Source organism: Leptinotarsa decemlineata, unplaced genomic scaffold (genome assembly GCF_025532065.1).
Source record: "Leptinotarsa decemlineata unplaced genomic scaffold, Ldec_3_MD MMD2_tig00026354_RagTag_RagTag, whole genome shotgun sequence".
Taxonomy (NCBI): domain Eukaryota; kingdom Metazoa; phylum Arthropoda; class Insecta; order Coleoptera; family Chrysomelidae; genus Leptinotarsa; species Leptinotarsa decemlineata.
This window is the reverse complement of record NW_027412702.1, coordinates 10,869,709-10,881,839: the sequence shown is the minus strand read 5'-3', so window position 1 is coordinate 10,881,839 and position 12,131 is coordinate 10,869,709. Positions and strand designations below refer to the sequence as shown.

At 35.1% G+C, this 12,131-nt stretch overlaps 2 protein-coding genes across 3 annotated transcripts in view; one reads left to right on the top strand and one right to left on the bottom strand.

The window, feature by feature from the left end:
* The window catches only part of LOC111512529 (uncharacterized), a 344,576-nt gene that overhangs the window by 174,541 nt on the left and 157,904 nt on the right, over positions 1-12,131 (top strand). The window lies entirely within an intron of this gene.
* LOC111501907 (plasminogen) overlaps positions 1,392-12,131 on the bottom strand; it is a 78,202-nt gene continuing 67,462 nt past the window's right edge. For both annotated transcript variants that reach the window (XM_074184470.1, XM_074184468.1), the window contains exons 2-6: positions 10,847-11,128; positions 10,482-10,704; positions 5,222-5,406; positions 4,203-4,544; positions 1,392-2,941 (exon numbers count right to left, since the gene is read on the bottom strand). In XM_074184470.1, coding sequence (XP_074040571.1) covers positions 2,660-2,941; positions 4,203-4,544; positions 5,222-5,406; positions 10,482-10,704; positions 10,847-11,128 — 1,314 coding nt within the window. In that variant the 3' untranslated portion in view covers positions 1,392-2,659. The remainder of the gene's footprint in view (positions 2,942-4,202; positions 4,545-5,221; positions 5,407-10,481; positions 10,705-10,846; positions 11,129-12,131) is intronic.

Sequence of the window (12,131 nt, the reverse complement as noted above, 5' to 3'; positions counted from 1 at the left end):
AGCCCTAAGTAAAATAACTTGTAAATCTTGAATTTGTGAGACAGATTAACTTGAATGATAGGCAATGTGAGTAAATGCAGTACTGACAATTGACAAAAAAGCATGTCGTGAATAATAATGTAGAGTGCCTTTTAATTGGTTATCTACCTGTTGACCTTTGTATCAACATTTGAAAAAACTTGTTTACTGAACTTGTGATGCACTGTTTCGAACCTTTGGGGTAGTAATGAATATTACTGGAGTTTTTTCCCAACACCAAACGGTTATTTTAACACCTCGACATGTATTTTGATCACCAAGTTATCATCTTCAAGAGGAAGATTACACTAAATATACTTACAATGTTATCCTTATTTATACCACAGATATCTCTTCTAGGTACCTACATCTCAAGTGTCTTAAAATCAGTCATACACTCAGAGCCTTTTAGGAAATCCAAAAGACAAAATCGAGAATTTGAAAAAGTCTGAAATTTATTAAATTAAATGTAAGGTCTGCGATGCAAATTATGATGGACAGACAAAAAGGTCTATTAAAATAAAGTATATGGAACACTTGGCACACCTAAAATAAGGAAGACCAGAAAAATCAGCAGTCGCTCATCTCATTTTGCAACAAAACCATTTCATAGACTTCAGTTCATTAAGATTAGTTATACAAGTTAACAACAACAGACAACTAGATGCCTATGAGAGTGTAGAAATAAGTAAACATAATAATATTATGAATATAACGAAGGTGGACCAATACCTAATGGTATACTATATAGCTTGTTGAAATAATATTGTAATTATTAGATTTACCTAACTATTACATAAGGACACATTGTAAAATTAATTTAAGACTAATAGATAAGGCCATATTGTGAAATTTATTTAAGACGCTCAAGACGCAGGTATCTAGAAGAGGTATCTATGGTATAAATAAGGATAACGTTGTAAGTATATTTAGTTTATTCTTCCTCCTGAAGATGTTCACTTGATGATCGAAATACGTGTCGAGGTGTTAAAATAACGGTTTGGTGTTGGGAAAAAACTCCAGTAATGTTGTTTACTGAATGTGAAAATTTTCTACAAGTTTCAGTATTCACCTTTCTCCTATTATCCCCTTACAAAAATCAACTGCTAAATATGAGTCGGTTATTTTCTGTAATGGGAGAAAGATGGATACATATCTAAAAATTCAACAAATAATCTACAAGTAATCCCCTAGGTTTCTCCATAACATATGGAGTCGTTCATTTTATGATAAGGCATTTTTTGAGATTTCTCACTATTTTGAACTGTTCTCCGAATTCCATGAAATCAAAATATTGTAAAAATGTTGATCACGTACCTCAACCTCAAATTAGTAAAGGAAAGAAGAGGGAATGCAAAAGAAACAATATAAAATGATTTTTTACAATAATTTATTAGAATTCTTATGGTAAATATCCGAAGATTATAAAAAATATGTACAAAAATTCTATATGGTAAATAGAAACAGGCATTCTTAGTATATTATGGCTCATTTCCTAAGACTAATAAATTACAGTATGGCAGTCATACTACATCTAGCTATGTTCCCTGCCTTCCGTAGAGACAATCCTTAATTTGATTTCTAATATAAATTGTTAAGGAATAATGGTCTGGTATATTGACCATTCTGTGATGGATATTTCACGTTAAAATGTGTAGCTTCAACTACAGTGTTCAAAATTATGACTAGATTTTTTAGCCAATTTTTGATTAATTAAATTTATCATGTTCATAAATTGTTTAAAACAGGTTAAATAAACTAATTATCATTGTCTTTACTCAGAATTCAGTTAGCAATATAACTCTTCATTTGCAAAGAGAAGAGAAGAAGTCAATAGTAATACTTTTCTGCCAATAACCCCATGATCAAAGTAGTCTATAGTTGCCAGCTATAACTGGCCGCTATAAAAGTGTATTAATTATACCGCAATTATCATATAAGGAAAATCTATCATCAATCACTTGTAAATTCAATATACATAATATTTTAATAAAATATTAAAAATCGTTATTAGAACTAACCCTTTGAAAATTGTGTTACAAAGTGTTTGAAATTTTGCTACAAAACGTCAATACTCATCACACGACCGCTGTGTTAATGTTGAAAAAAAAATAAATGAGTATTGGTATGGCCTTCATATTCCTAAATTATCATAAGGTTAGGTAAGTGACGCCTGCTCAAAAGTTATGAAAGTACATAATATTGAAATAAGTCAGAATTCCAAGTTCAGAGTCTAAACTCCAAATTTTGAAATAGATATCCCGAGTTTGATGTCTGAATTCAAAATATAAAAGTGGATTTCGACTTCTAAATTCGGAATTCTGATGTTCATCGCAATTCTGAATCATAATTCCAAAGTTCTGAGTTACAGTTCGCAGTTTACAAGTGACAATACCTAGTTTAAAAGTACCACTTCTTAGTTCTTAGTTGAAAATCACATTTGTAGTTCAAGAGTTGGAATTTTAGGTTTGTGGTTAGAATTCAGGGTTCAAAAAAATTCAGATTACAAAACCCGAAATTAAGATCTCAAAAGTCGAAACTCCAAACACGAAGTTGAAATGAAAATGGGTGTGTAGGAGGGTGCTTGTAATCTTCTGTAGGTAATTGACGTATTCGAACCAATCCTTTTGAACATTCCCCACTAATAGTGACTTATGATATAATTGATCCATCCGACGTAATTGTAGACCGTTGTGTAGATGCCGTATTTGTTCCTCCTGCCGCAGCCGTCCCCGAAGCTTGTGATGCCCTGCACACTGTAGACGATCCTCTTATACCTCCTCGAGGGGCAGATCAAGCCGCCGCCGCTGTCCCCCGCGCAGGTGTCTGCCCTTCCCGAGGCCCACCCTGCGCACAGCATGTTATCGCTGATGAGGAACCGCCGGTAGGACTTTCTACAGGTATCGGGGTGGACGATGGGAAGCTGGAATCAAACACCATCAAAATATGAGATAAAATCATGCGAATCTGTGATAGTACTGTCTCTCTGGGGAGAGGATACACAAGGAATTGGTTTGGGGAAGGATTAATCTTCTTTCTACTATTGTTAAGAACTATTTCTTGCTTAAAAATCAGTTTAATCTCAAACTGTATTGTCCAACCCCTTTTTTTGTTGCCATATACTTCTTCTCTTTGACGATTTTCTTTCTTCCATTCCCATCTTTCGGGTTTTTTCTCATACTCCTATAAGTAATTCGCTATCTGTCATCGATGTATTTTGAATGGCAGATCTACAATAAGATTAATACGTGCAAAACACACCTGAAAACACTATTGCCTCTCTTGTTTAAAATTTTTCGGTTAATAGTGTGATCAGATGTCGCTCAGTGAAATACTATTGACTGGAAGTGCTGTGAAGTCCACGTTTTAGATTCTTCATTACGCTCAAAAATAGTGATGATACAATGGATACAAGTCCAATTATCATCATCTATTCTCTCAACATTTTTGTGCCAGAAATAACAAGTTGTCATTCTTTTTATATAATGTTAATCTCCAATATGGTTACCATAACAAAGATCTACCGGAGATAGTCCAATCAATGAGTGGAATTCTTCAGAAGTTGTACCAAGCAAATTTCTTTTTTATTCAAGTGACTTCAAGTACCTATATATCAGTTTGAATTTTTTTTATCCGCTTGAGGTTAGTGACGGAGTGACACCTTGCTAAAGCATTTATTTCTATCGGTCTCCCTAGCTCTAACTATGACTTGCTATGTCCCATTATGGACATAGTAGTGTGAGTAATATCTGAGATTTTTCTGTGTAAAAGTGGAGAGTCAATTTTGAGAAAGTAGTTTTCCATCCTTTCTATAATTTTGTTAGGTTATTTGCTGATATTAACGAAAGAATGCTGTAACTTCTACTTGAAGTTCGATTGTTTGGTGTTCCAGTTTTCAAACACGATGAACACTATGAAACAAAATTAAATAACTTAAAGAGGGAAAATAGGAACACTGTTGATGATCCTCCAAAAAATGGTCTTCAACAAAGCTATAGGGGTGTATATAATGTAGATTGAATCCTGACAGGATAATTTGGAAAAGGTGGAAATACTACGAGGGTATATAGGTACGGCCCCGACCATTTCTAATGTAAGTCAAAATATTATACCATAATTCTCCATAATAAGTGCTTTATCAAATAATTAACACAGCTAGACATACAGAAAAAATGTACACTCACCTTAGCCTCTTGCAAAAGATTCGTCCCATACACGTCCATCGGATGGATCTTGCCCCATCCCATCACGGAGCACAGCTCCCTCGTTCGCGGCATCTTGTTGGGCAGACAAGCAACCGGCGTCCGCACAGCTTTAGGGAGCATCAGCAAAGCGATGTCGTTGTCTACCGTCCGAAAATTGAATTTCGGGTGCGGAAACATCTTGCTGACGGTCATCTCGACGTCGCGTCCGTCGTGAGATCGCAAATCGTGGGCGTTGAGACGGACCCTGAGGTACCTCCGGATGCAGTGGTTGGCAGTCAACACCCACCGAGAGGCGATGAGGGTGCCACCGCAGAAGACCTCCTTGATGAAACAAACGACGGTAAAGTTAACTACAGGTTTTGAAAGTTATAATGTAAAATTGTAATATTCAACAACAATTTCATGTGAAATAGCAATATACTTTTGTATAGTTAATGGAGAAAATTAAATTTATTGTATTTAAACATCGAGTATCGGCTAATTCTATCACATAGAATTTGATCTAGTGATACCAAAATTTTATTTACAATTCAAGATATTTTTTAATTTATGACAGGTTACCACAAATTTCACGCTATTACCTTTTGAAATTTCTATTCAAACTAGATCCAAATCATACTGACAAAGTAAAACAATCAGTAAATTTAAAATAATTTACACGAGTTATCCGAACTATATGCTTAGACAATTTCTTATCAAGAGATCGGTATCAACTTCGATAAGAAAAGTTGATTAGGTACTGATAAAAGTTTGAATTTTTCGCAATGGTAAGAACCTCATAAATTATTCATAACTATATTTTTTGAAAACATCCAAAAATTTAAATATTCATTTATGACAAGCATAAAGAGCGTCATTATTTATGTGTACATGATTATTATTATCAGAGATATTCCTCAGTTTGATATACCAAATTCGTAAAACTTTATTTTGCTGTAATTAAACATGAAAGGCTTTCGACTGAAGAAAGCACACTGATAACCTGCAAATTAACTTACCATATACTGGTTGAGTATAGCCACGTGCCAAGGCCATTTGTACCTTTGAGCTTCCGTACCACCTATGATTTTCAACATTTTCATTCTCCTGTTGGGCATTCCGCATTTTTTTCTCCCGTTTCCCCTTCTCCTTGGCTGCCTCACGGTGCTCTCATCATTATTGTTATACTCGTATCTTCTCTGATCTGAAATGAAATATATAATAATAATAATAAAGAATACTTCATTGTCCTAGGATACAACAAAATCTTAAAAGAGCTTAACATAGAACACAACAAAAATATATAATGAACACGGAGAACAATGGATGTTAGGTACAATAAAAATAGGAATAATTGTATAAAAACATACAAAACTAATCTATAAATACACCCAAATATATATATATATATATATATATATATATATATATATATATATATATATATATATATATATATATATATAAAAAATAAATAGATAAGTACTATTTTGATCATTCCCATATTGATTTCAATTTAAGAGCCACCGGTATACAGCTGTTTCAGCTGTATACCGGTGGCTCTTAAATTGAAATCAATATGGGAATGATCAAAATAGTACTTATCTATTTATTTTTTGATTTTCATGGAATTATTTTCCAGCAGCTTGACTGCATTAACCTTTCTAGATTTCATATCATTTCTAGAAACATGTGGATTCGTTTTCCGATGGCATTTCAGGTTAGCTTCCCAAATTTCTGCTACCGCAGTTGTCGGTTGATTGGTCAAACCACCAACACTGACATAAAAACTTGGCAAGTTGACTTGGGTGTCACACCAATAGGTGGTTCCACTTATGTTTCGCTTGCGTTTACGCAGCTATTTTTATCAAGTACTTTCTTGGTTTTTTCTCATTTTGTTTTCAATCGAGGACCGCCTGCCCGGTACTGACAATGCCCAATAGGCTGAAACAGCTGTATACCGGTGGCTCTTAAATTGAAATCAATATGGGAATGATCAAAATAGTACTTATCTATTTATTTTTTGATTATCATGGAATTATTTTCCAGCAGCTTGACTGCATTAACCTTTCTAGATTTTTATATATATATATATATATATATATATATATATATAAATAATATATATATAAATATATATATAAATAATATATATAATTGAATGTCTGATTTGTTTCTTTGAGGCCTTCAGGGAAATAGTTGAACATTTTAACACCATTATAAAAAACATCTTGATCAACGTGGAGAAAGGTGAACGTTGTTTTAGATTATTTTTGTTACTCAGGCGGGTATTGTAATTGAAATAATTGTCGTATCTCCAGATATGTTTTCAACGAGACTAACAGTTTCTGATATGAAGAGAGCTACAACTGTTAATATGCCTTTTCTTCAAATACCCGCTTGCATGAATCACGTTGTTTTATGTTGAATATATTTGTTTTTTTTTTGTAACTTTGAAATTGAGTCAAGTGAGCAGGAAATACGTACCTCCCCATGTACACTATGTACACCATACCACCAGTGGGACTCTATTAAAGCCTATCCAAATTCAAGATAGAGTAAAACAAAATAAAACCGAAGCGTGATGTTCACGTGATCGCCCAGTGTCAGATGGAAAGGGCAGCGTTCATTGGTGAATTGGCCTTCTTGGTACGAGTTCGGTACTAGCACAGGGTTGTAATCAGTCGTTTACGTGTTTGTGTGGCGTGCGTTACAGTATATTGTTTGAAATTGTTTTCCAAGATGTCCAGTACAGACACCGCTGATGACACTGTGAGCTATGATCTGAGTCCAGCCAGGAAACGATCCAAAAAAAGACATTTGAGTGTTGAGATGAAAGAAGTGATTTTAAATGTGTTCAAGAAAGAGATGGAAGAAATTGAGACATCGACTGTCGATGAAGTCGTATCGAAAGTTTCCGATAAAATTAGAGTGTGTTGCGCTTCGATTTACAATGTATAAACAAAATCATACATTTTCCAAACCGAATACAAATCAGAATCGGCAAACCATATAAAATCAATAGATGATGCTGATAAACATGGAATCAGGAGGAAAGTGCATGAGTACTTTTTCAGAAATGAAATATCCACGATAGACAAAGTACTCACAGAAATGAATGAAGATGTTTTATTGCCAAGTTTTAAGCGGTCAACATTCCATAAAGTATTGAAACATTTGAATTTTATATGGAAAAAAGAGGGCGCAATAGTTTATTATTGGATATAGAGGAAATTGTATTATGGAGGAGAGAGTATTTGACCAAAATTAAATATTATAGGGAACAACAGAGAACAATTTATTATATAGATGAAACCTGGGTTAATGCTGGTCATACTACTCCTAAAGTATGGGTCGATGAAACTGTGACCTCATCTAGGAGAGCCTTTCTAGATGGACTATCCACCGTATTAACAAATCCATCAGGTAAACTTATATTTATATTAAGACCTGCCTCAATCTCAATATATAAAAAGTAACCCTCGTATTTGTTTTATTTACTTACATACCTCTTCATAATTTCAGGTAAAGGAAAACGGCTTATTATTTGTCACATCGGCAATGAGAATGGGTTTGTTGCTGAAGGGCTGTGATGTTTCGAGTCGAAGAAAACTGGAGATTATCACGAAGAAATGAACGGTGAATCTTTCGAACAGTGGTTTTCCAAAGTTCTACCCAATCTGGAGAATAATGCTGTGATTGTAATGGACAATGTACCTTATCATTCGCGACGGTTAGAGAAGTTTCTGACAACGTCTTCAAAGAAGGTTGAAATCCATAATTGGCTGCGATCAAAGAATATTAGCTTTGAAGACTCAATGCTAAGAGTACAGCTACTAAAATTTGTCAAGCTTGAATACCAAAAATATATAGTCGATGAGATGACAGCAGGCCAAAACAAAATTGTCCTTCGCCTGCCTCCATACCGCTGCGAGCTCAATCCCATCGAGTTAACATGGGCGGATGTGAAGAATGTTGTAGCTCCGCATAACACCACGTTCAAATTTGCAGATCTCAAAGTACTTTTTGATGAGGCTTTGAAAAGAGTCACAGCGGAGAAATGGGAGAAGTGTGTTCGTCATGTGATATGGGAAGTCGAGACAAAGATGTGGAAGCTTGATAACATAATAGAGGCACAAATCGAGCCACTGATAATTCAGATTGGTGAAGATGGCACTACTGATGAAGAGACAAATTCATCCAGTTGAATAATTTTGATTGATATTCCTTTTGATTTTACATAAAATAAAAATTATCAATAAATAAATAATTACGTCTTTTTTCATATGATGCTTGAGTGCGCTGTGAAAAATCCAATGAAAATCTTTTAATATTACACATATTATCTGCATTTATCCCGTTAAACTGCAAAACTTGTGCATTTCACTCGTTATTATAAAAAAGTGTTCCTAAGTATGATATAGCATTTGCGATCAACAAGATGTTGGTTCTGAATACGACCCTGGCCAATTCTTGGGATTTTCAATATCACGTGCGTAGAGCATGTCAATGTTTACATCAACTCTATCTTAGATTTGAATTTGCTTTTTTTTTAGGTTCTTACTGTAAAACTTCCAAGTTCTCTAAAAATGACTCTCATTGACTCCCAAGAGACCTAGAAACTTAGCTTTATTTTCGATGTTTCTTTTTGCCAGAGGTAAATCTTCAAGATTGCATTTGTAAGAAATCGTATTTGTTTTGCCTATGTTGAGTACTTGGAAATTTGAATCACACCAAGACTTAACAATTGTTATGTCGCTAGATAGCTTCTCATAGAGGTCATTCACTACCTCACTATGCCATAAGATTGATGTATCGTCTGCAAAATGTCACTTTAGCAGATAGGCCAATTTTTAATAAATCATTAACATATAGGTACAAGAAATAGGATTGGGCCTGTTACCGAAACTTGGGGTACACCTGAATCGATTTTTAGTTTCCTTGATAATTCATTTTTTACACAATTTGACTTCTTCCTGTTAGATATGACTGAAACCACTCAAGCGCTTTTCCTCTGCAGCCATATCGAATCAACTTATGCAGGAATATGCCGTGGTTAACACAGTCAAATGCTTTTGTAAGATCGTAAAAAACTGCTGCGGCCACATCTCCGAAGTTCATTTTTGAGCACACTTTTTAAAGAAAAGAAAAAATTGCACCATTAGTGTTTTTATTATTTTGGAACCAGAATTAATTCTCATTCATTACTTTGTGGGCTACAAAGAACTCATTGAGCCTTTTTTTGCCTAGTTCATCTCTCAATATTGGACGCCTCGCTTCTGCAAGTCACATCGCCGTTTCCACCACCAACACCATCATCGCCCCCCCCTCAGCAGGCGACTTGAATACCAGAACCAAACCAAAACCTGGGGAGTGGCCAAATATAGATCCCGGGGACACTTTCAAGGGCTATTTGTAGCCTTCGTAGGAGTGGTAAATGTTCCCCTTAGAATTTTAAATCGGAAGGGGGGGTACCCTAACCAATGGTACCCTAACTTATTATTTTTTTGGGAGCATTTTCCAAAGAATAGCGTTCTAAACTAACAGAAGTAATTATTAGCACGTCTATACTGAGATGCATGATTAGACCAGAAATGGTAAGAATATTAGGTGGTACCGTTCGAACCCTTTATTAGGGGTAACATTAGCCATTAGCTCCGATTAATTTACATAAAAAAATAATCTAATAGTAAAACATACGGAAAGTTTTCAGATGGCCGTCCTTTTTTGCTAATTCTGCCGTAAAAAGTTTCTGTTTTCAGGCAAAAAATTGGTTTGCAAATTTGAACGATGTGATAGTATTGTACAGTTGTACCTGTTGGGCTGTTTAGTGATTACTTTAATAAGTGTATAATGGTTTACATTTCTCAAGACCTAATTGAAATGATCATTATTTATGGAGAAGTTGGAAAGTGCGCACGTAGGACGGCATGTCTTTTTAACGAAAGACATCCAAATTGTTATGTAAGTCACCGGTATGTGCTTAATTAGGTGAATAAGATTTGCGAAACTGGTTCAGTGACAAATAAAAAAAGGGCAAATCCCAGAGTATTAAGTGAAGCAGCTCAAATTGAAGTTTTGGAAACAATTGCTGCAGAGCCCACCAGCTCAGAACAGACGAGAACAGCATTGAAAATGCATAAATTTACTGGAAGGAAGATATTAAGGGTGTAACTGATACCTTGTATATTCAAAAATATAGTTCGATTAACAATTAAAATTGCAAAAACAATTTTAAACATTACATTTCACGAGTAGTACATTGATACATTTATTTACCTGTGCTTCCGTTGTTATTCCCCATCAAATTAAGTACATATTCTTCACAGTTAGATCTGTCATGATAACAATACGCTTCCTCCTTCTGTGTCTGCTTATTACACCTGCCAGGCTTTTTGCACCGTCTGAACCTGTAAGTCTTGCAGTTCGAAGAACAAGAAGACCACTGCGACCACCTACTCCATATATCGGACGGAGCTTGTTTCGTCAAATAACTGCTACTCTGAAAAAGATACTTCGAACTAAAATCAATCAAATTCCAACGACTTTAAAAAGGTAGCTCCTCAAGGTACCCTTCCAAGCCCGTTCTAACAAATCATCTACGCTCGACCACACTTACGATATATTCCCACACTTTTTCTCACCTCGTTCAGATGTACGATGTGAAATTTATCTTTCTGTTTGGCTTTCCTTTTACAACGTTTTTTATTACAAGGCCGTTCTTCGTACATTGTTGAGCCGAAGCAGTGCCTACTGATGCAGTGCTTCGTTCTCCTTTGGATGCAGTCCGTACATCTGGTCCAAGAGGACCAGTCGGTGTAGTCTAGGGTTTGGTTGGTGGATGCAGATCTCGTATCACTGCGGGAGGGGAAAAAGTCGCCCATATCTGGGTTTTCGGTGGTGGTACGATGATGTTGGGTCGACTTCTGTAAAGAAAAAAGAATGTTTAGGTTTTACGAATAGTTACATTAAATTTATCATTGGCATCTTGAAGAATGCAAAGATTGAAGGTGCTAAAACAAGAGTGTGGTAGAGACTCTTTCATAACGAATGACGGTGGAAGTGGTTTTAAAACAAACACTTTTCCTTTCACCTGGAATGCAATACTCTTCTCGACGCGCGTTTTACAAACCAAGTTGACGACTTCAGAAGATGAAGACGTTTGATTCATCTACTTCTATTTTAGTGAGTTATATATTTGCTTCATTGTTTTATACCCAATTTCATTGTACGTATAACCTCATAATTAAAAAAAAACTAAACTCAATAAATTATAGATCCTGAAGAAGTTTCCTAGTGAGAAGGGAACGCTTGGCAAAGTAAAACATAGTTTTTATTTTTGACTGACTCTCAGTCAAAAATCAAAAATAAGAGCTCTGTTTTACTATAATTGCCTGCATAGAATGATCGTTTGCAGACCATTATACTAGAGAAAATGAAAAAAAAAAGCTGACGAGAATCTTCAAATATGGCAACGCTGGACGAAAAAACCTACTTATCAAATCACAATAAGAAATATGTCGGTTTCAGTAATACCGGTAGGACATTCAACGAATCAACAAAAGAGATACCTGCTGTTTCATCCGATTGTCAGAGCATTAGGGTGGCTACAATACGATCATTCTTCGTCCGACTGTGTTGTTCTATTCTGTCTTGTGAACTTTGCTGTTTAAATCATTTTTATATTTTTACGAATCATCCATAAGATTTCGAAAAGGTCTCTAAACAGTCATGAGGTTTAAAGTAGTAGAAATATTTTCGATGGTACGATGCATCAGCTGGAATTTGAGTTAGTGAATATGTCAAAAAATCGAGAAAGATACACACTTCTAAAGTATTCTTCACTGAGTCATGCGTTCATATTATTCATAGAAGTTGTTCTAGCAGAGGGCATATACTGGTTCCAAAGTTATCACGATAAAACAAAAT